This window comes from Hydractinia symbiolongicarpus, chromosome 5 (assembly GCF_029227915.1).
Source record: "Hydractinia symbiolongicarpus strain clone_291-10 chromosome 5, HSymV2.1, whole genome shotgun sequence".
Taxonomy (NCBI): domain Eukaryota; kingdom Metazoa; phylum Cnidaria; class Hydrozoa; order Anthoathecata; family Hydractiniidae; genus Hydractinia; species Hydractinia symbiolongicarpus.
Genome location: NC_079879.1, coordinates 7,300,289 through 7,322,529, shown reverse-complemented (window position 1 = coordinate 7,322,529; position 22,241 = coordinate 7,300,289). Strand labels below are relative to the sequence as shown.

The 22,241-nt window shown below is 34.0% G+C and overlaps 3 protein-coding genes across 7 annotated transcripts in view; 1 reads left to right on the top strand and 2 right to left on the bottom strand.

The window, feature by feature from the left end:
• Positions 1-212: 212 nt before the first annotated feature.
• Positions 213-7,254, top strand: LOC130644482 (uncharacterized). Of its 2 annotated transcripts, none has more exons than XM_057450116.1 (11): positions 213-310; positions 1,589-1,713; positions 2,165-2,264; positions 2,397-2,514; positions 3,998-4,985; positions 5,142-5,190; positions 5,602-5,686; positions 5,777-5,856; positions 5,936-5,993; positions 6,345-6,407; positions 6,709-7,254. In XM_057450116.1, the coding sequence occupies exons 2-11, from the start codon at positions 1,611-1,613 to the stop codon at positions 6,826-6,828; spliced, it is 1,764 nt and encodes a 587-aa protein (XP_057306099.1). In that variant the 5' UTR covers positions 213-310; positions 1,589-1,610; the 3' UTR covers positions 6,829-7,254. The 2 variants fall into 2 exon arrangements, with proteins under 2 accessions (XP_057306099.1, XP_057306098.1); XM_057450115.1 differs by lacking the exon at positions 213-310 and adding an exon at positions 881-1,023.
• A 682-nt stretch (positions 7,255-7,936) lies between these two features.
• Positions 7,937-9,325, bottom strand: LOC130644484 (GPI mannosyltransferase 2-like). The gene has a single exon (XM_057450118.1). The coding sequence runs from the start codon at positions 9,323-9,325 to the stop codon at positions 7,961-7,963; it is 1,365 nt and encodes a 454-aa protein (XP_057306101.1). The 3' UTR covers positions 7,937-7,960.
• Positions 9,326-9,367: 42 nt separating this feature from the next.
• LOC130644480 (phospholipase DDHD2-like) overlaps positions 9,368-22,241 on the bottom strand; it is a 22,054-nt gene continuing 9,180 nt past the window's right edge. For 2 of the 4 annotated variants that reach the window (XM_057450113.1, XM_057450111.1), the window contains exons 2-19: positions 18,451-18,505; positions 17,505-18,346; positions 17,118-17,322; positions 16,705-16,794; positions 15,664-15,802; positions 14,577-14,679; positions 14,189-14,294; positions 14,070-14,104; positions 13,608-13,690; positions 12,995-13,145; positions 12,817-12,912; positions 12,486-12,739; positions 12,286-12,355; positions 12,072-12,083; positions 11,884-11,974; positions 11,144-11,329; positions 10,868-11,015; positions 9,368-10,424 (exon numbers count right to left, since the gene is read on the bottom strand). In XM_057450113.1, coding sequence (XP_057306096.1) covers positions 10,370-10,424; positions 10,868-11,015; positions 11,144-11,329; positions 11,884-11,974; positions 12,072-12,083; positions 12,286-12,355; positions 12,486-12,739; positions 12,817-12,912; positions 12,995-13,145; positions 13,608-13,690; positions 14,070-14,104; positions 14,189-14,294; positions 14,577-14,679; positions 15,664-15,802; positions 16,705-16,794; positions 17,118-17,322; positions 17,505-18,329 — 2,649 coding nt within the window. In that variant the 5' untranslated portion in view covers positions 18,330-18,346; positions 18,451-18,505 and the 3' untranslated portion in view covers positions 9,368-10,369. The remainder of the gene's footprint in view (positions 10,425-10,867; positions 11,016-11,143; positions 11,330-11,883; positions 11,975-12,071; positions 12,084-12,285; positions 12,356-12,485; positions 12,740-12,816; positions 12,913-12,994; positions 13,146-13,607; positions 13,691-14,069; positions 14,105-14,188; positions 14,295-14,576; positions 14,680-15,663; positions 15,803-16,704; positions 16,795-17,117; positions 17,323-17,504; positions 18,347-18,450; positions 18,506-22,241) is intronic. The other 2 variants (XM_057450110.1, XM_057450112.1) reach the window with 1 other exon arrangement.

Below are 22,241 nucleotides of genomic sequence, written 5' to 3'. Positions count from 1 at the left end.
TAAAATATGCAAATCTATCTATCTATCTATCTATCTGGGAGCAAGGTTGAAATCAGTCTTAAAACGACAATATTATAATGATGATCTGTTAATATTTTTAAAGAATTGAAAGAAACGGGAAAATTGCTTTTGTAAATATTTAAAACCGTTTAAACAAAAGAAAAAAAAAATTAATTTGTTAAATCAATAACAAAGAAATTTTGCCTAGAATTTTAAAATGTTTTTTTACGTAAACGTTCCAAGAAAAGCACATTAGAAAAAAATAAGAAAAATAGAAAGATAAAGATGGACGCAATCTACACGATAAAAAGTATGTATCTGAAATCGTTATTTGTAGATTTACTACATCAACCTCTTTTCCAGGCCTTTACGCATCAATCAGATATGAATAGTTATGTATAAACACATTGGGGACGAAGGTCATATCACATCAGTAATTTCAAACAAATGCAAGTTCTTTTAAAGTAGTTCGTTGTTTTCATAAAAAAATAGTGGACGCCACACTATGATGATAATTTATATTTCCTTTCTCGCGTAACAGTTGACAGACGGAACATATTGTAAATGATATTTGTGACAATTTCAAACCTAATTGAATCTGTGATTTTTGTTTTAGTTTTGAATTTTGAATGATCTCTCACAATATTTAATAATAGTTATTCTTTTTCGTTTATTTTTAGCAAGTATGGCCAGGAATCTGAAAAATCGAGTAGCTAAAAAAAGCACAACGACGATGATTTTGAAACTATTTAGCAACGAAAGCAAATTTATTTTAATGGCCATAATTAACATCTTAAAGATAATCTAATTTTAATTATAATTACTTATAAAATCGCCCATTAATTTTCATGTATCTATATCATATGCAAACAATGTTTTTTGTGATACTGTGACGGAAGGCAGCGAGTTGGTATGTTCTTTCGCACCTTTACATCGAGAGCGCAATAGGTACAGCTACGCATGCGCGTGTAATTATTATATGATTTTATGTTACTGGAGTGTTGAAGATATTGATACTTGAAGGTATTTTTACTCCATTTAGTCTACTTATTTATTTACAAGTTTGCCCACAGGAAATTTGCTTCCCCAGACAATAAAAGAATTCGCAACATTCTGTTAATATACATACTTCCTGGAGAGTTTTAAGTTAAGCTTAATTGAGGAAATTTTTTGTGATTATAAAATTTTCGTAAAGTTATTGTTAATAATGTTGTTAAAAAATGCTTCTTGATAGACGTTTCTTTGATTTTTGTTGTTTTAATCATTCTCGCTTGTTTTCGTTTTTTCTTTCGCTTGTTCTCGTTTTTTTTTCGCTCGTACTCGTTTTTTTCTGTTTGTTCTCGTTTTTTGTTTTGTTTATTTTTTGTTAATCTTTATTGATTTTCGTCTGCTTCGTTAATTGTTGTTGTTGTTTGTTTCGAACTTCCAATTTTGATATACAAGGAAAAAAACTATACTTTTGTTTTCGTTTTATATCAAAACTTTGATTAAAAAACATCGCGTATAGTAGAAATCTTACATTACTCTAGATGAAATTCAGATTTGAATAAATAAGTAAGTATAAACAAAGAATTGAATATTTTTCTAGATTTATCCCACCAAGATACCAAATGACTGACTACACATTAACTGTTGCTTCACTCTTGCTACAAAACGCTACCTATAGCGGCGTTTTAAAATCGCTCGGAGACGTGCCTGCCACAAGCAGTTCAGGTATGTATTGGTTAACCAACAACATGTTGGAATGTTCATTAAATGCTGGTGTCAGATCTTACACTAAATAATTTGAAACCGCTTGTTTTCAGTAATGACGTCATAACAAAAATGTGTTTTAATGATGCTACTTTTAGTCTTGCAGCAGTGAATTATTAGCGAAATCAATTTGTGTTCCCAGGGCTCCTTGATCAAAATTCGAGGTTTTACCTCTAATAGCTTTGATACGAAAACGAGCAAAGTCCTTTTTTTTTCAATAACCAATAGATCAAAGTAGATATTTATGTTTTTATAGGTATAGATATTTTACGTCCCAATTTGATGCAAGATCACTAGATATTATGAGATCGTAGTAATTTTAACAATGGGGAGTGTATCCCAATTCCAACAAAAATTTTTAGTTTCTTGTATCAACCAAAATTTACAACACGTGTGATAATACTATTTCTAGGTGTCATAAATTATGGTGTTGTGCACAGTGGAATATTTTACATCTTTGATGATTTGAAAAGTGCCGTACCAAATACAACCTTTGCATTGGTTAATACAAGGTTAGTGTCGGCATTTTATTGGTTGGCAAAGTGACAATGTATTGTAATACACAGCTCAGCGTAGACTTAGCTATTTCTGAATTGCCTTTCCTGACTTTTCAATGTTTTAAGGTTTTTTTTGCCATATTTTAGTTTTTCAGAGTGTGTAACTTCGAAAGAAGATACTGATTCAATATTTTATCTTGAAACGACTGAAGAGAATCAAGCAAGAAGACATTATTTCTCAGTTGAATCACAAAGCGAACTTCAGGTTAGTAGTTAAAATACTGGCTACTGTTAACATACTTAGGGCCGTCCATGGCCGTAGTTACTTATTTTTTTTAGCGAACACGTAAGACTTTGAAAAGGATTATTGAAAGCTGTAGGTCGAACGTGACGCTTTGATCTTCAAAAATAAATGTAAATTCATTGGCCAACAATTGGAATTTCATTTGAGTCCTGAAATGATTTAAAATAACTGGAAATATGCTCTGGCAGATTTCATTGTAATAATAGAAAAGAAACACAAAATTTCCCCCATCAAAACAGGTGGATTTATAAAAAATTCTTGATTACACTAATTATATCTGGCTCAAAATCAGGTCTGTGGAAATATAAACTGACGTCACAGACTTTCTCGTTAGTGCGTTCTCTTACCTAGAACTCATATCACGGAGCTGTAAAATGCCCTGGAAATAAATGTGATCTGGCAAGATTTAAAGTTTAGCATGATTCGTACAATATTCCTAGTTTGCAAAAGCTTTATACTCTTAATAATTCTTAAGGAAAGAATTCTTATAAAAAACGGCGTGAACTTCTTGGAGAACAGGATTGCTAGGATTAATTCTTACAGTAGTCATGGGCGACTGTAGTTTTTAATGACGTGCGTGCGGCCAGTAAAAAATATTGTTTGGGCAAATTAATTACTTCCTTAAACGATAATCTTTACAATGCGGTGTCGAAACACGTGGTTAAACATTAATCAAAATTTTTTTGCTGATTTATATTTCCTTGTTTTTCTTTCAAAAAAACTCTTCTTTCAAAAAAAAAGAAAGAAATTCTCTGTCAAGCTTAAAATTTTGGAGCTTTTGGCACCCATAGATTACGTCATTACGCAACAGTTATAAAATGGCGACCAAAGGTGCGGCTGAAAGAGAATGTTAACTTTACTAGTACGGTGACACATCAGTGCGACCGTCTAGCAGCTTTTCTTTTGTTTAAATAAACTAAACTAATGTGTTAATCGATAGCAACCTACACGCGTGAGCCTGTCCAACTGTGTTACCTTCGGCGATACAAACTAGGCACCACCGTCAAGAACTTGTCCCCTTGGATGATCGAACAAATAAGATACTGGTGTATTGCGTAACTAAAACAAACAATATATTCAAATCTTTATTTGGTTCTGCTTCCTGCTTTTCATGCAATTTACACCGTAAACATTCACCTCGTATTGACTAGATACAAACACAAATCTTTATTTTATTGGCTCTTACTGCGCATGTGCAGAACGGTCTCTGTTACCCGAGAACTTACGGTGATGTGTAGATATGTAGAGCATCAAGCGCTGCCGTGACGAGTATTCTTCTTCACCTGTATGAAATAGGTTTAAATGTTTTACACATGTGTTATCATATTTTCCACAAACAGACTTCTTCGTGTTTACTTTGCTTCTCAATAAAAATCACCAACTGTATTTGCTTATCGATTTTTTAATTCTTGGTAAAAGTTTTAAACTTTTTTTTATTTTGAAGAAATGGATTACAGTTTTAAGTGTCGAGAAACGAAGGCACGCGAATTTAATCCGCACTCCTCCAGATGGTGATTCGTTTGTTTTGAGCAAAGATAAAGAAGAAAAACAAACACGTGATGCCCCAATTAGTGGTCATGATTTAAAAACACAAAAGAAACTGGGAACCCGAGGTCGAAGTCTAACAACAATGGAACAACGAAATCATAACAGCGAGTTAGATATACCACGGCGACATTCAAGTCCAGCTGTGTCTCCTGCTCGGCATAAAAAATCGACAAAATCAAAAATAGCCAGTTTTTTTGGCTCAGGGAAGAAAAACTTGACACCGGAGAGTTCACCGAAGATGGATCGACGCAAATCAATACCAAAAATAGAAGTAACTGCTAATAACGACACGCAGAATGTTTACCACACAGGACCTCGCATCGAATACCCACCAACATCATGCCATTACTTCTCACCTGGGTACGCTACCATAACACAAAACCCTACTCGGCGATCTTCTGTGCCAGTACAAGATATACCAAAAGAGCACCTTCAACTTCAACGCAATCATTCCGCTATCCCTAGGATAGAAGAAGCACCTTTGGTCTCACCCTCCCCACGACCAAAACAAGAGCAACGCCAATCGGCGCCTAACATTAAAATTAAAGATACACTGCATATTTTGTCACGCCCTGCTGCGACGCCCCCAATATCTCCTCAACCAAACATACCAGCGCCACGCACTAATCGCAGACACTCCTCCTTTGAGACTAATTCATATACTTACACAAACCACATGCAAGTGCTGCAACATGAAAAGGTAGCACCAAATACGGATCGTCAACCGTTTTCACCTTATATCTCAAGTCCAGATGTCTCTCCTTCCAACACTGCTGGAAACATTTTCAATTTTGCTGGTGCCAACGGAAGAAAGCTCTCACCCGCAGATGTTAGGAAACCGGTCGAAGGAGCAGAGCAGGTTTACAATTATATAGACGAAGAAGGTGAGCTTTTTATATCTCCCTTACAGACAAATTTTGTGTAGGGAATCTCTAATAATCGTCTTTAATAACCGCATAACATTTCTTTTTCAACTAGAACTTTGAATTCATCAACATTTTTTATTTTTTCCTAACAAATCCTCTTTTTCTTATGTTCAGATTCTTCATACGTGGAAATGCGTTCACCTGGTTTTGACATCAAAGAACGGTATGTAACATAGAAGTCCTAACTATCAACTTGGTTCTCAAGCTGTTATGTGATTCTTTGTTCCAAATACTTATTTTTTGCAATAAAAGGAAAATCTAAAGAGGTTATTTAGCCCTTTGAAATGATGTCCAAGCTTAGGATCAACCTTTTAAAGTCGATGTTATAAGCTTCATCTTGTACTGCCAGGGCTGTATATCTCAGTCTGAAGGACAGTTGCTCTAGACTGCAAGTTTGAGCACAAACTCAATAGAAAAAGGGGATTGACACCCATGTTGAGGGCACCCGAAGACCTTACTCATTGCGTTGTCAGTAATAACGAAGATGCCTTCTTTTATCTATTTTAATCCAAAATATATAAAAACAAATATATTGCACAATGTATATATTGCATAATTATTATACAATTTTTAGTGAGGTACAGACAAGCATACGAGATACCCTTCATATAAGTGAACACGATTCTGCAGAATCAGATGATTTATATGTGGTTCCAGAGGTACTATGATTTAGCTGTTTAAGAAATACTTTGTTTGGACGGATACTTATCTCAAAGAGATAAGCTAGACATGATCTCTTTTATTTTTAGACGGAAGGCGATATATCAGAGGACGAATACCTTCCACCCTCGGTGTATCAATGGGGTATGGACCGAGCTGCAGCTAACAAGTAAACGTTGTTTTTTTCTCAATTAGTAAACAAATTCTTTCGAGTTCAAAATTTCTAATGACACAATATTATGTTCTAGGTTATTGTTAAAGTTAGGTGAACCTGGACTGTATGTTATCCGGACTGCCACAGATGAGGTAATTTTTCAGCATAAGAGAATCTTTTTAACTCACGCAGGAGTGCGTAACAAAATAATAACTACCCCAGCTAATCCTCAACCCTTTACATTAAGATCTCTGATGGAATTCGTTAAGTACCAATATAATACCTCGTTCCCAGGATTTGTTGCCAAAGCTGCTAGCGCTTTCTTCGCCGGCCGGCCTGTCAAATAGGCAAAACCCTGGGGACGAGTTTGACCAATATAAAAGAACCTCAAAAGTTTTGGTATAAGGTCGCCGCAAATCACATTTTTCGAATTTTAAAATCAAAGATTGCGAACTTCTTTTGTTATTAAATTAGGTTTGATGTCTTCTTTTTTTTACCTTTAGAAAAAAGTGATTTCAACATATGTTCTTGGTGAAACTCGCCATTATAAAATCTTCCAAGAAGAGGTAATGCTTTAAATTAGTGACGAACAAATTTGATCCCAGGTCCTTTTTCTTGTATATGTTATAAAAAGTTGATTAGCTGTGAGAATTAAGCCTTGGATTAAACATTTTTGGTTCCAGACGCTTCCTGTTATTCTCTTCCTTAGAGCTCTATGAGATTAATCTCGAGGTTTATCTTAAAGGGCTCTGGGGACGAGAATGACTTTGCACGCGCCTGGTTTCTATCATTCATTTTCTCAAGTAGCCGCACCAGGTTAATGTCAAACATCAAAGTTTAAAGGAAGCCGTTTACTTTCTTTACTAGGGGCAGATGTTTTTACGAAAAGACCATCCTTTATTTGAAAACATACGTGATTTGATACGATACTACAGAAATTACGATCTACCCACATGTGCAGCCAGGCTCACAAAACCGTACAGATAAACAGGTACATATTTTGTTTTGGTAGAAATCTTGTGATATAAAGATATGCATAATATTCAGCTATGGTGAAATTCCCGACCAAGAAGGAGGATTTGTGGAATGACAAATTCGTGGACAATTTTTACTGTCGAGATTTTATTTGACTGAATCTTTTAACGTGGTAGCCATATTTTGCTTCCATAGACTTCAACTTTATGTAGAGAATATATTTTACTAAAATTTTACTGAAATTAAATCTTTTCAAGCAGGTGTTTTTGGTTCGCAAAAATTTTCTTTCCTGAATAGGTCTTTAATATTTTGAACAAATTCCAGTCTGTCATGGCAAGTAATTATTTTGTTTCTTCCGAATCTGACACAACGAAATTTGAAATTTTTAGTAAGGCGAGTGTAAATATGATTTACGTGTAAATAACAAGTATGAAGTTATTTGATCTTCTTTTTTGTGCTGTCCGTCGTTATTGGGAATAGGAGCGAAATACGGGTTATGTTCAAGTTTACAGCAAAGTAAGGGAAAATTTCAACAAGCTTCCAATGAAGCCAGGATATCATAAGAGTAACGTGTCAAGATAAAGACATGACGTCAATTTTGTTTTTACTTACTTTACAAGCATTCCCAGTCCTCCTAAGTGTATTACTTTTCGTATGTAATAGTTTACAAAATTGCGTGAAAAATTCGCGTCTTGTTATTTTCACGGTACAAGTAAGTATATATATTTTGTGGCATTTTAATTTCGCGGTGTTTTCGCTTGCAAGATCTCTGTTTCCAAAATGTTTTGCTATTAAATTAACTACCCAGCTTGTAAATTGACAGAAAACTTCGTTTTATGGCGCGAAATTTTCATGCAATAAAGTGCTCGCGAATTAAAAACTTATTTTTTTGTGTATGAACTTTTGCGCATCGAAGCTTAGGCGTGTTGCGTATGTAGTTTTCCGACTTTACCTGAAATTCAGGGAACTCGGGAACAAATTAGCCTGAATAAATATTAGCCTGAGAAGTTTCAAACACTCGATTCAAACAATAAAGAGAATTCAGAAGGCGCGCGATGTCAATGTCCAAGAACCTATGCAAATTTTCCCTCTTAAAATAATTTTAACAAAAACGAGTTAATATAACGTTATTTGTATTCTTATTTCATGTCCATGGATAAAAATTACAATGTAATATTACTCCTATGAGGTTATACACGAAGAAGTAGCCAATTACTAAACGTGTTTTAGACAATTTATGGTCCAAGTCGCGAATAATAATTGTCGCGCATGCCCAGTACAATACTGGAGAAGAGGAAAACAACATTCTTGTTAGAATTTGGACATGAAACCCAATAAGACCAAAACAAGTTAAAAATAAACAATGACAGAGATAAACAAACAACCTTGCCGGCGGCATTAGCACGTCATTTTCTCTCTCGTCGGTTTTATGTTTTAATATCCCAAACGTTAGAAATATGTCAAGGTTTTTTAAACCAACCAGGAAGTCTTGAATATGATAAAACACAATAATAACAACGGGAGATGCTAATAGAAAATTTGGTAACTGCTTTATGTCCCAGTATCGAAATAATCCGACATTCCAATAATGATCTTGAATATACGAATACGACATCGGTATTACTCCGTCACACCAATGGTCACGTGATTGATTACAATGTGATAATTTGCAGAACGCATTATAGGTTTGAATTTCTTTGAAAACATACGGTAGAAACACTGCGACGATAGATACTACAAGTAGCGACAATTTTACGAGTGACGTGCTTGTAAATTTGAAGAAATTTAAAGGCGAGAACAAACGCAACAGAGGACCTTCTCCAATAATTCTTTTAATTTCTTCCGGATGGTTATACTTTAAGTAAAAATAAACAAAAAATACACTTCCCAGCATGCCATTTGATCTAGTCAATATGGAAAACGTTAAATAAAGAGAAGCAAATAAAAAACATTTCTTTTCAAGATGATAAAATAATCCAAATTGTAAAAATGCGAACAGTGACTCAGTGTATGATGACATCATAAACACATTTGCTGGATTCACGATAAACAGTAAAGCTGATAGAGAAGCAAAGTGGTGTTTGCTCGTAACTTCTACAGTCAGGTAGAACATATATACAGTCGCTAGCAAGTAGGATAAAAAATTTACTGATAAAGCAATCCATTGAAATGAAGTTGCAGTAATTTCTACGTTAAAAATTACATTTACAAAGGTTGCGATTGTTGAAACCATGTAAGGAAAGCATGGAAAGAACGCCAACATTTGTTCATATGTGTACCCATATTGACCAATGTGGGTGAAATACACAGCATCCCATTTTTGCAGTCCATTTAAAAAATAATTCTTCACAGCCAGTGAACTGTTATCGAGCGCCCTGTCATCAATCCATGTGGAAGTATCAAAATCTTCAAACAACAAGTTAGCAGCATACTGGAAAACGAGGAGAACAAGTCTATACCCAGTTGCAAATAATACTAAAAATTTTGGGCTAATTGCTCTAGTTTTCATTAATCTCAATTTTTCCACTTAAAGTGTCTGACGCCTAGAAAACTACATAAATCTTGTATATTATTACCAGGTAAAACAAACAAAAAAATAAACAAACAAAAAAATAAACAAATAAAAAAATAAACAAACAAAAAAATAAACAAATAACGTAAACAAAAATAAACAGTTTTAGGGAAGAACAGAAATGTGGTCATATACTCAAGCAAGGAAGAATATTCAAATAGCGTTGTATAGTGTTATATAAAAAAAAAATTTTTCTGGCAGTGTAGGAGAGTTTGCTTTAACTGTCCTCTCCTCCTTCTACTTATTTTATCCTACGGTTATCCATACATTGTTTTTCGGAAGAATCCTCTCTATAAAATCACTAGGCTTAAAGACTCTAAAAATAAAAGAATATTCTTACAAAAATCATGCGCCTAAAATTTAGCATCCACCAGATTTCTATAGTGTCTACCCGAAAAACTGCCACGGATGGCCTCGACGCTCAGACTGTTTAGATCATCTAAAAACGATGCAAATTATGTTTTATAAAATCTCATTGTTGGTCTGCTTTTCACAACATAAAAATACACGCACAATGTCGCACTCTACTGTGAACAAAAGTTAAAAAAAAAATAAAATTAAAACTTGACTACCTTACGAAAGAAATTGCTTGTGAAAAAAAAAGAATTAAAGTTTGCAAATAGGACCTCGAGAATTGTGCAAAATGAGATAAAAAAGTTAGAGGAAAATATTAAAGGACCCAAAATAAAGTAAGAGGCGAAAAAAAGGTAGGTCTCCTTCCTTGCTTAAAACGAGATTTAATTACGAGGTTAATTCGCAAACAGTAATTCCGCATTTATTTCTTCCCCTAAATTAGCTAATTAGCTTTGTGCGTGTTTATGACATCAAAAATAAATTTCGCATACTTCAGTTTATGCAATTTATAAAAAATCGAAATAAATAAATATATTTTTTTGGTTTAAGAATTGTTTTTTTATATCATCCCATCTCTACACTTCACAAGCACTAATCCATGGTTACCGCACGTCTACCATCTTGAGTTTACACATCACCATACACTTGTTTCAAGATAAGCAAAGCTGTGTCCTCTGACGTCCTAATAAAAACAAGACATAAAAACAAAACAATAAATATGTATACTGCAGAAATTAAAGAGGAATTCATATTATTAATTCGTATCCAGATCAGAATTCCGATTATAACGAGTGAGAATCAATAACTATGGCAAATTTGAAACAGTTGTTTACTGAACAATGTTCGTCGTGTAGAATCTTCTCATAAAAAGAACCATAATTATTTGATGTTTTCATTCGCGTTCGAAAATAGTGACCCCTAGTTATAGTCAATTTGCGAATTGTGATTTGTTTAAAAAAATAGGTTTAATTATTGGTGACGTAGTAACAATTAAAGTCGCGTTGTTCAAAAAATGGCAGCAAAAGATGACTTAGATTCTATGCAACGTTTTATACTGTTGTTTGCTCCTAATATGTTATATTAACAATACACAAGACAACCCTGTCGAAAATGAACTCATCTTACCAGTAACACGTGTGACTGCTGAGAGCAAATAAATATTCATTCAAAACTTCAAACGGTTTTTCTTGTAAGACATAATCGATACGACGTCCATTATTTAACACACCAAAGTCCAAAGCCTCTTCTTTTATTGCTATTTCACTGTCAATGGCTAGGTAAATAGAGTTCTAAATATTACTTAATGAGAAACCATTGTATTAGCGCAGAGGTCACAGAGACTATTTTTTTTGTTATTTGAGAGGTTGTAGCAAGGGATCAACAACAACAATACGAACTTACATTCTTGTGTTACGTCTGAGCTGGAAGATGACTCGGCAGTTTCACCAGTAATTTCTTCCGTCTGTTGTTCGACACCTGTACGATGTGCTTTTGCGAAGTCGTTAATAGATGACCAAGTGCGATTGACGGCATCAATGAAACCTGATTTTAGATTAGCACCAACCCTACTTAGATTTTCTTTTATTTCTAAATAAGAATTGTAATGTATGGTTATACAGCCTTTTATTTAATTCATTTCACATCTATATTTATATTTTCTTTTGTCATCTCACGCTCTCATACACGAACATGACATGAGAGTACAATATTTTGTATGTTCAAGTTACGGTTAAAGAGAAACCACGTCAGCAAATATTTACCGACGAGCATCAAGAATTTTCGTCACAAAGACTGCATTCGCCTTGACAATTTGCAAATTCGGACGTGAATTAAAAAGGCTGGATATACCATGTTGATATACCATGTGAAATGTCGTCGGAGACAATTTAGATTTCTTAGTTTTCAAGAAAAAAAAGACAATTATACATTTGGCCTCATACTTTATTTATAGTTCATCCGCAGCTCACGTGTTACAGTAAAAATGGACTGGATAGGAGGTTGCAAAACTTTAGTTGAGATTTCGCAGACGGTGAAAGAAGGCCGGAAGATATTATTTTTTGCCGTGAATCTCTTTGCTAAAATTTTCTCCTTGATAAGTTTTTCACTACGCGAATCATACATACGCAAAAATTCTATCATACCTAAGTGAAATCTTTTTCTGCCTTTGTGATGAGGTATTAATACTGGAGGGATATCAATAAGTTTGTTGACCAATGGTTCTAATCTGTACACCTGCGAAGTAAAATCACATTCAATAAATAGCCAGGTATCACGCTGGTAAATATAGACATGAAATGGAATACCCGCGGGAGAAAAACAAATCACTTACTACTGGGTCATACTGCATGTCGTTGACATAAAAAAGAGAAACATAGCAATGAAAAACTTACACAGTAAACAAAATAAACAATAATAAATTCTCGCTGTTGCATATATTCCGAGTATCGCTATTTTATGCATTCTTAGGACAAAAATATCGACCAGGCTTTCATTTTGATCAAAAAACGCCTATTATTATACAGAGAAGGAAAAAATTGTCATACCGGATGAAATATGTTAAGAAATTTCGGACATTTAGGTAACTTGTAACTAGCACCAATGGATGAGACACCCCTAAAGTAATTAGTCAACAGATTAATATTTGCAAACAAAATATGGTAGTAACCGCCCTTGAAACTTTCCACCTCTCTGAGGCGCAGCATCTTGTAACTCTGAAGTGTAAATACCTAAATTAATACAATACCTGCACGTCAGAAATAAACCAAGAGGAGATCCTAAACAGAAGAGACCGTCTGTTTGAAATTCAAGTTTCGGATAGATGACTAACGGCTGACCGATACCAGCTGAACCTTTCTTATACGTACATTGAACGCTATCGACGCTCAATGAAGGTGCATTTTTCGACACACGTGTTTGTGTGCCACGTGTAAGGCTTTCGTTACACGAAGCAAAACTGTTACTTTGAACTGGTGTCGTCGAGTGTGCAGACATCGTAACCTAAAATGGGAAAGACATGTTATTTAAAAAATACAAAAACCTACTCGCAAGCAGATTTCAATGAGATAGCATAGTACCGTAGATGAAGAAAAGTCTTTGATGTGAGCAATTATTTTTTTCCTTGGTCCAAACGGAATTCCCAAGTCCCTTAAATCCGCATCTGAACACATCATCTATAAATAGAAACCAATCCAAAAATGACAGTTTCAAGTCAAACTGTGTCACTGCAAGGAATGAGACAATGGTGACACTTACCAAGGTTTCAGTGTCAATCTGTTCTTCGGTAAACATACTTTCTAAGTTGGTCAGGTTAAGCTTCGTCAATAACTGTGTAATAGACGGCAATTCCTTTTTATCGAAACTCGTCGACGTATCGTTTAACGACGGTGGTGAAGATGACGGTTGACTTCATATGAAAAAACAAAACAAAGGAGTGAAGGATTTTTCAAAGTGTGTTTCACAAATCAGATTTTTTTTAAGAATATCAAAATTCTAGCCAGGTTGATCATTATTCTTACTTCACTTGTTCTAAACATTATACCAATTGTTATAGAAACAACGGCGCATATGTGAGATATATTGGTATAAGTAATCCTACACATTTATCTTCCCAAGTCATGCAAAAATGATGGATCGAGTGGGATATAAACCCACGACCTCTCGCTTGCCGGGCGACTGTTCTACCGATTGCGCTATCGACCCGATGCTATGCCTAACAATAACATCCCAGCCTGTTATTCTTAAAAATCTATTCTTACATAAGCAAAAGCGTTTGGAAATTTAAACAAATTCTGAAATAAAGTCACAATATAATAATGGCAACCAAATAGGTTCCAGTCTAGGAAAAATAAAACGGGGAAATAAATACATTGTATTCGACGGAATGCTTTCAACAACTTCACCAAAATCTTCGTATGTTTCTGCTTCACTATTCTCTGTTGTTTGATCGATCTAGAAATATTGCAAACAAAGTTCTTTTTTGACTTTAATACCAGAAGAAAGATATTGCACGTTTGACCAGCACACTTCAAAAATTCTAATTACAAGAGAAGTAAATCTACAATTTATGATAATCTCGAAAAAATGTTTTAAAAATTTTTGTGTAGCATAATCTAACAGTCACATCCTTCTTACTTTATTGCATAACGTCACGCTTTGAATAATATAGGGTGCGGCCTTTTTAATTTAATTTTTATCACGTCGACAACTAATTGCAGGCGCGACACTATGAAACTAAGTTGAAGCTTTATCTCCAAATAGCCCACTGTTGACGTGAATTTGAAAGGGTATAGAAAGTTCTAACAGATATAATACTTAGGAAGTTTCATACCTGATTAGCAAGTATATCAAAGAGAATACACGAACCTGAAATAAAATAGAGTACACAATTAAAAATATGTATAAGAAAAATAAGATTTAAATAGAAAAAATGAGGATGAAGTCACGCACCCAGACTATGCCCAACAACAGAAACTGCTCCTGCGTAAGATGGATTTCGAGAGCGAAACATTTTAAAGAGGCGGTTCATTTCACCAACTACTGTGTCGCAAATTTTCTAAAGGTAATAGAAACGAGGCTACAAACGGTACACGTTCGATTCAAGTAGATGATATTCTTAGGTGGTACTTGCTAAAATGTGAGAACAACAGAGAATCTCAGAAAAAGATGATCATTAGAGATTTAGGAGAAATAGAACAATGTAAAAACAAAATCCAAGGACTCCCCGGAGTATCTCACTCTGTACGCCTGTGCCAATTGGGGAAGCATATCAGCTCGAATAGTTATTGATTATTACCGAAATTTACTAATCATAATTTTTTTACTCGTGAAAACTAACCTGGCAGTATATTGGACTGGAAAAGAACAAAATATCTGTCAAAGTTTCGTTGGTGAAGTTTCGAAGCTTGTTTATACTTGGAAGAGACAATGCCTTCAGCTGTCTAAAAAAATAATAATAATAATAATAAAGAATCAATTAAACAGAAAATTATATAGTGAACGTGAATAGACGGTGACAAAAGCTCCAAAATGATGACGTTTAAACAAGAAAATAAATATATATATAAACAGGGTTCGAATTAGAAAAGTAAAGTCGGTTCGCAAAAATTTTGGCACTCTGTAACGAAGTAAACCACCATACAGTAACGAAGTAAACCACCACCGTTCTTCGTTCTTAAGTTTTTAAAACGCGATCTAAAAAAGCATTTCTATCGCCGTTCTTCGTTCTAAGTTTTTAAAACGCGATCTAAAAAAGCATTTCTATGGCCGTTCTTCGTTCTTAAGTTTTTAAAACGCGATCTAAAAAAGCATTTCTATCGCCGTTCTTCGTTCTTAAGTTTTTAAAACGCGATCTAAAAAAGCATTTCTATGGCCGTTCTTCGTTCTTAAGTTTTTAAAACGCGATCTAAAAAAGCATTTCTATGGCCGTTCTTCGTTCTTAAGTTTTTAAAACGCGATCTAAAAAAGCATTTCTATGGCCGTTCTTCGTTCTTAAGTTTTTAAAACGCGATCTAAAAAAGCATTTCTATGGCCGTTCTTCGTTCTTAAGTTTTTAAAACGCGATCTAAAAAAGCATTTCTAACCCCGTTCTTCGTTCATAAACTTTTAAAATGAGATCAAAAAAGCAATTCTATCCCCAGTTTTTCGTTCTTAAACTTTTAAAATGCGATCTAAAAAAGGATTTTTATCGCAACTTAAAAATATTCGATTCGCAATTTTATCATTTTCTTCGCAAAGTGATTCGCAAAAATGGCATTTCGATTCGCAAATTGCGAATTGCGAACTGCTAATTCGAACCCTGATAAACTCTAAATTGCTGCAACATAAAAGGGAAATTTGTTCCAGAAATATTATTAAAAATAGTGTTCTCCCAGGGTTTCTTGTTAAAACAGCTATAAAAATTAACCACTCTTTATGCCACGTACTTGTCAATACCATATCTGTCATCTCTCAAACAAGAGTACCATTGAATCGGAAGATATTCAACACGACACGCAGCTTGATCTTTTACTTGGAAACCATGCGTTGAAGTTAAATTCAAACTGTTTCTTCGTAGATCATCAACTGAAAAATTTAACGTGGAGAAGGTGTATGTATCATTCTTGCTGACAGGAATAGACATGTGACAGTAAGAAACAAAGCTTGCAAATAGTAAAAGTAATGACGGTTTGTCGAGAAGATACGCTATGTGCCGAACTAATAGTGATAAAAAATTACAAAGATTAAGAAAACAAAAGGCGTCTATTAATTGTTATAAAAACATTTAGGACTTTTTTTTTTTTTTTTTTGTTTCGAATTTAATGACCAAAAAAAAATTAACCTTCAAATCTATTTGATTGCATTAGGATGCTCACCTTTTACGCAATCTACAACAGGGTGACCACTAATAAAATTAAAACAAAAGTAAGGTTATTAAGGAGAATTAAGGAGAAAAATTGACATTTTTTAAGAATATTTTGCTGCGAACGAGAATAAAAAAAGTAAAAAAATAAGGATAATTAAGGAGATAATCAATTTTAGTTCTCTATCTTTAACGTTACATACTATGTTATATGATAAGAAAATTCTACATATTATACAAATATATACATATGAATTATCCCCTGAAAGATAGGAAATATAGGATTTCAGGTGACAGAGAAATATGTCTTATTTTACTGGTGATGAACAATCCATGAACACGTTTCCAAAAAAGTTACGATCAGAAAAATAAGAAATCAGGAGAAATTAAGGAGAATATCTAATATTTCAATTTTTTAAGTATATTTAAGTACTTTTAAGGAGATTTTCTTTTTTTAAGGTTATTTAAGGAATTTAAGGAGAAGTGGTCAGCCTGTACAATTTCCAACTTTTTCATAACTAATTTACTCTTTAACTAATACCCGTACATAGAAAAGAGAGTACACATGATTAAAAAGACATGTAAAGTCACTAAATGTAAAGCCAAAAAATACAAGCAAGCATACCACATTCAACAATTGTTCTCATTTTTAGATCTGCAACAGGTCCAATACCATGGACCACAAAAACTAAATGGTCTATCTCAGCAGATTCGCCTGTAAGTAAAAAGAAAAACATATCTTCATTGTACATATGTAAACGTGATAAGTATTTTATTTTATTTTAAAAAAATTCATTTTTTCTTAATTTAACCTTGATTTTCAGAGAAATATATTGATTTTTTAAAATCGTTCAGAACTTTTCCTTTCACAGGGCAAAAATTATTTTTGCTTTAATTCTTTTAAAAAGAAGACTGGTTTTAATACAATGGTCTCAAACAACTTAAAATTGATCGAATATTGTTTAAGGAAATGTGTGATTGACTGGAGCATATCTACCCCTACACACTAACTCCTCCTGCTTAAAAAAACAGTAATACCTCTTTCAATCTGCTCTTGAATTTCTGTAATACCACGTTTAACAACTTTAGGCCGGACTTTAGAATCTTCGCCTGTCCAATCATGCTCAACATTGGAAACATATTGAACTAGCACATTTGGATTATGAAAGATAACAAATTTCCCTGGAACTATGTCAATTCTGATGTTGAATATTCCCTTTTTCATCATTGCTATGTACTCATTCTAAACAATAAGACCACACTAAAAACATCAAAATCTGGAACTCATGGTGGGCTATTTTATTTAGATGACTTTTTTGCATAACAAATAACTTCAAAACACTTTTTGAACAAACTTATAATGCGAAATTAAGACTGCTAATAAACACCTATTTCAAACAGACTATGTTATAAACAAATTGTTACCTCCAACTTTTCTGCGACATCACTTTCATATGGTATCAGTTTATTTTCAGCATCACCCTTATAAAACCATGTACAACGTCGAACCTGACAGGGAGCTTCATTCCAATATATTGCAGTCTGCCGTAAGGAATTTAAATCGACATCATATCTGCCACCGTTTGTACTAACTGATTTCAGTGGTTGTGATGAATGGAAGAGCCTTTCCAAATTATTAGAATCGACATAAGAGAATGGAACCCAGTGTGTTGAGTTTTTGTAATAAAACCAATGTGCAGTGACTGGGAGTGTTGAAACCAAAGGCGTTGCACCAACATCAGTTTGTGTGGAGGAAGTAGCACCAGGAAACGGAGAAATATTGTAATCAGGCGAGGGTGGCGATGTTTCTAGATTAATATTTTGAGTCAAGGGTTCCGCAGGCTTTTGAGGTTGAGGTAATTGATTTTGTTGATTTGGAAATGCTTGTTGTGGTTGCGGAGGGACAACCTGCATGGGTCTTTGCATTGGAGGTCTTTGTGGCTGTCGTTGGTAGGTTTCTGATGGAAAAGGGTTGGAAGCAGTTGGTGTAAACACTGAAGTGACTGGCAAGATATTAACTGGCGGAGCCTGATTTACAAGAGAAAGATTCGGATTTACTGGAGAAACCATTCCATATGGAAATGGTGGTGTTTGATTAGTTGAAGCTTGTTGCAAATTACTTGCTTTATATGGTGTAGATTGAAGCAAGGATGTGGTTGGAAAAGAAGAAGCAGGAAATCTTGGGTTATGCTGGTTGTTAATACCATTTCCAACAGTAGGTGTGGTGTGCAAGGGAATATATGGTTGCATTCCAGTAGATGAGTTTGCTGTAAAATAAAAAAAGTTGTAATAAAGAATGTTTTAGACTAAAAACAAGAAGCCCTGGGGGCTCTAAGAATTTCCGCTCGCTACCAAAATATTTGATGACAACCTGCTAATTCGTTGTTATCGTGCCAAACATTCGAAGAGGTTTGGTGCTTGAAGCTCTGAAGATAAAACACACAAGTGACATTACATCTTACAACAAACGCAAACAAAACGAAACGTGTCATAATAAACTCACACTTTAAAAGAAACTGCGAACAAAAATTATAGCCTATCATTCATGGTTGAAAGTCTTCCGATTGAAACGTTTATGGTCTTAAACGGCATTTAGTTGACAAAAAAACAAAATTTGATGCCACCATCATGTTCAGCATACTTTTTTTATTAACTGTGCCAAATTTTGTCGAAAATAAAGTAGTTTAAATTTTTGGACCAATTTTGGCCTAAAATGACATTTCAGGTGGCAAAAAATCAAAATTTTGATGCAACCATCATGTTCAGCATACTTTTTTTATTAACTGTGCCAAATTTTGTCGAAAATAAAGTAGTTTAAATTTTTGGACCAATTTTGGCCTAAAATGACATTTCAGGTGGCAAAAAATCAAAATTTTGATGCCACCATCATGTTCAGCATACTTTTTTTATTAACTGTGCCAAATTTTGTCGAAAATAAGGTAGTTTAAATTTTTGGACCAATTTTGGCCTAAAATGACATTTCAGGTGGCAAAAAATCAAAATTTTGATGTCACCATCATGTTCAGCATATTTTTTTTGTGATCTGTGCAAAATTTTGTGGAAAATAAAGTAGTTTTAATTTTTGGACCAATTTTTGCCTAAAATGAGATTTAGGTAGCCAAAAATCGAAATTTTGATGTCACCATCATGTTCAGCATACTTTTTTTGTTAACTATGCCAAATTTTGTGGAAAATAAAGTAGTTTTAATTTTTGGACTAATTTTGGACTAAAATGACATTTAAGGAAGCCAAAAATAGAAATTTTGATGTCACCATCATGTTCAGCATACTTTTTTTGTTAACTGTGCCAAATTTTGTGGAAAATAAAGTAGTTTTAATTTTTGGACCAATTTTGGCCTAAAATGACATTTAAGGTGGCTAAAAATAGAAATTTTGATGTCACCATCATGTTCAGTATACTTTTTTTGTTAACTTTGCCAAACATTGTGAAAAATAAAGTAGTTTTAACTTTTGAACCAATTTTGGCGTAAAATGACATTTAGGTAACAAAAAATCAGAGGAACGTGAAATCCCAGGGTCGATTTTTTCTCAAAAAATGCTCCAAAAGAAAACACGACGGTTTTAAAGAATTTCCTACGCCTTCGGGCGCGGAAATTCAATAAATCACTGCATTTTATTTGTATAAAATATAGTAGTTATTAAACATAATTTTTAGAAATATTTGCTTCGGCAGTAGAGTAATTCAAAACATTTACTTCAACAGTCCTCAATAGTCAAAAGCACTAACAAGCCTTTGGTATTTCTTTGGCTCTACTTTAGGTATAAAAAATGTGTATAGAAGAAAAGCTACGTGGAATACCAGTTAAACCATATTCATCACCCTAAACTGAATTTCCTTGTTTGTTATTTTTTGTGATTACGCAATTTTAGGCTTCTTGGGAGCTCTTTCTTGTCATTTTAGAACACCATTCTTGGGGTAACATTTGATCAAAAAATTCAATGGGAAGAGCACATTAATGATATAAATAGAAAAATACTAATAAAATATTCTAAAACTAGTCGATAAGACCCGTGGAAAAATCCACTCAGGCAGAAGGAAGATGGAAAAATAGGTTGTTTTACATTTTTTGCTGACGTCAGCAGTGCAAACACAAAATAAACAAATTGAGAATCTTGTTTTTAATGTTTCCTCCATTGTGTAAAGCTTACACTGCTGATCAAGAAAATGTATACGATCGTGTGGTTTTGATGAGCGGTTAATGAAATATAAGGGTTTAAAAATTTTGCTGACGTCAGCAATGACCCGTCAAAACCAAATTTTCGTATAGATCCTGAAACGCCGGTCAAGAAAATGTATAGGATCATGTACTTTTGACAAACGGTTGCAGAGATATTAGGGTTTAAAGGTTTTTTTGATGATGTCATCAACCCGCCCATTCTGAAACGGATTTGGGGACCCAGGTTTGGGAAACTTACCCAAATTGGTCTTAGGTGGTCCCTAGTTACCCACTCGTTGAAAAGTCATTGATTTCACTACCTATTTCCAAGTTATATTTGGCCTCAAAGTTTTATGTGCACTGTAATGGCTTCAATATAGGATATTGATGTTCAAGTTCATCCACTTTGCCTGTCACAGACACACAAACACACAGACACACTCTCCGTATTATTATAAAGATTTGAACAGTTGCATCTTCACACAAAAACCCCTTTTAATTAATGTACTTGTCATGCCATATTTTATCTCCTGCTCCTCGGCATGGGCTTGTGCCACCCAAGGCAGATCGAGAAAACTAGAAAAACGATTAAAATGTGCCTGTACCTTTCTTGGAAAAGAGAGGAATTATTCAAGGAATAATTTACTCATCAAAAACGATGCCATATTAGTTTTCAAAGCCATGAATGACATTGCTCCTGATTACCTGCGCTCAAAATTCGTTTTGGCAAAAAACTGTCATAATCATCAAACAAGAGGAGCTTCAAAAAACAGGTTCACACTTCCCTTGGTCAACACAGGATTTGGCAAAAAAGCCTTCCTATTTAGAGCTGCAAAAGTGTGAAATAATCTTCCAGACCAAGTGACCTGTGATGGAAGTCTGCTTTCGTAAAAAGAGTTCCATCCCTAATGTGTTTGGCAAATTCTAATGAAGATCACTTTTTAACTTTTTAATCTTTTTTTATTCTTTTTCCTTTCAATTTTTACAGATTATAAATTTGATTTAGCTGAGCCAGTCTAAGGGTTATCATTGTTTGTTTTTCTTTTGTTCTAGTGGCCCCCAGTGGAAACAATCCACTAACTATAGGTTTTTGTGATTTTCTTGGCTAGTCACTTTAAATATTTATTATTATTATTACTATTATTATTCGGCCTGGGCAAGAATTTGGTGTGATAATCAGATTATAACTATTTGGCAGCACATATATCTGTACTGCCTGTCATTAGTTCATTTTATTGCTGGGGAACCGGATCCATTCTCCAAATTTATATAGAAATTACGTTTCAATAGACAAGTTTCAATGTGATAGGATCCTTGCGCATGAGCGCAAAAATCTGAAAAATATCAGTGAATGTAAACTTTAGATTAAAAAATCAAATTATGGTTAAAAACTGTTCTACTGTGGTATCTAGTTTCAAATTGAGGTCTACATTATAAAACTATACATTGAAAAGTTTAGAATGGGCTGGTTCACAGCTTACTGTCTGCATTATTATTCCTATCGATTTGTGTAAGAGGTTTATGGGATAAAAACAACATGTGTCACAATGAAACATTTTTTGTGCGAAGAATGTTGCATATATTTCACATTACAATTTTCCTTATCGTTAATATATGTGTCACTAGTTATTAACACAGGTGGTAGTATATATTTACTTAAAAAACCTCTCAAAATTATTTATCACAAAAAGATTTGTCACAGAATATAGTCTTTGTGGGCGTTTTTTGGTGTCTTCCTCACATGGAGTTACTGAAACTTCGTGTTGTGTGCTGATTTGATCTACAAGCTAACCAGATGAGTGACAGGCAATAGACATATAATTTGGTTGGCAATATAATAAATAATAAATAAGGAAATTTTATTTTTTAATATGTCTAGCTACGAAAAGAATAAACTGTGATGTAATGGCATATCGGAAAATTGGGATGCAGGATGCAAGATGCAGGATTGAAGATGCAGGATGCGTGATGGAAAAAAATCATC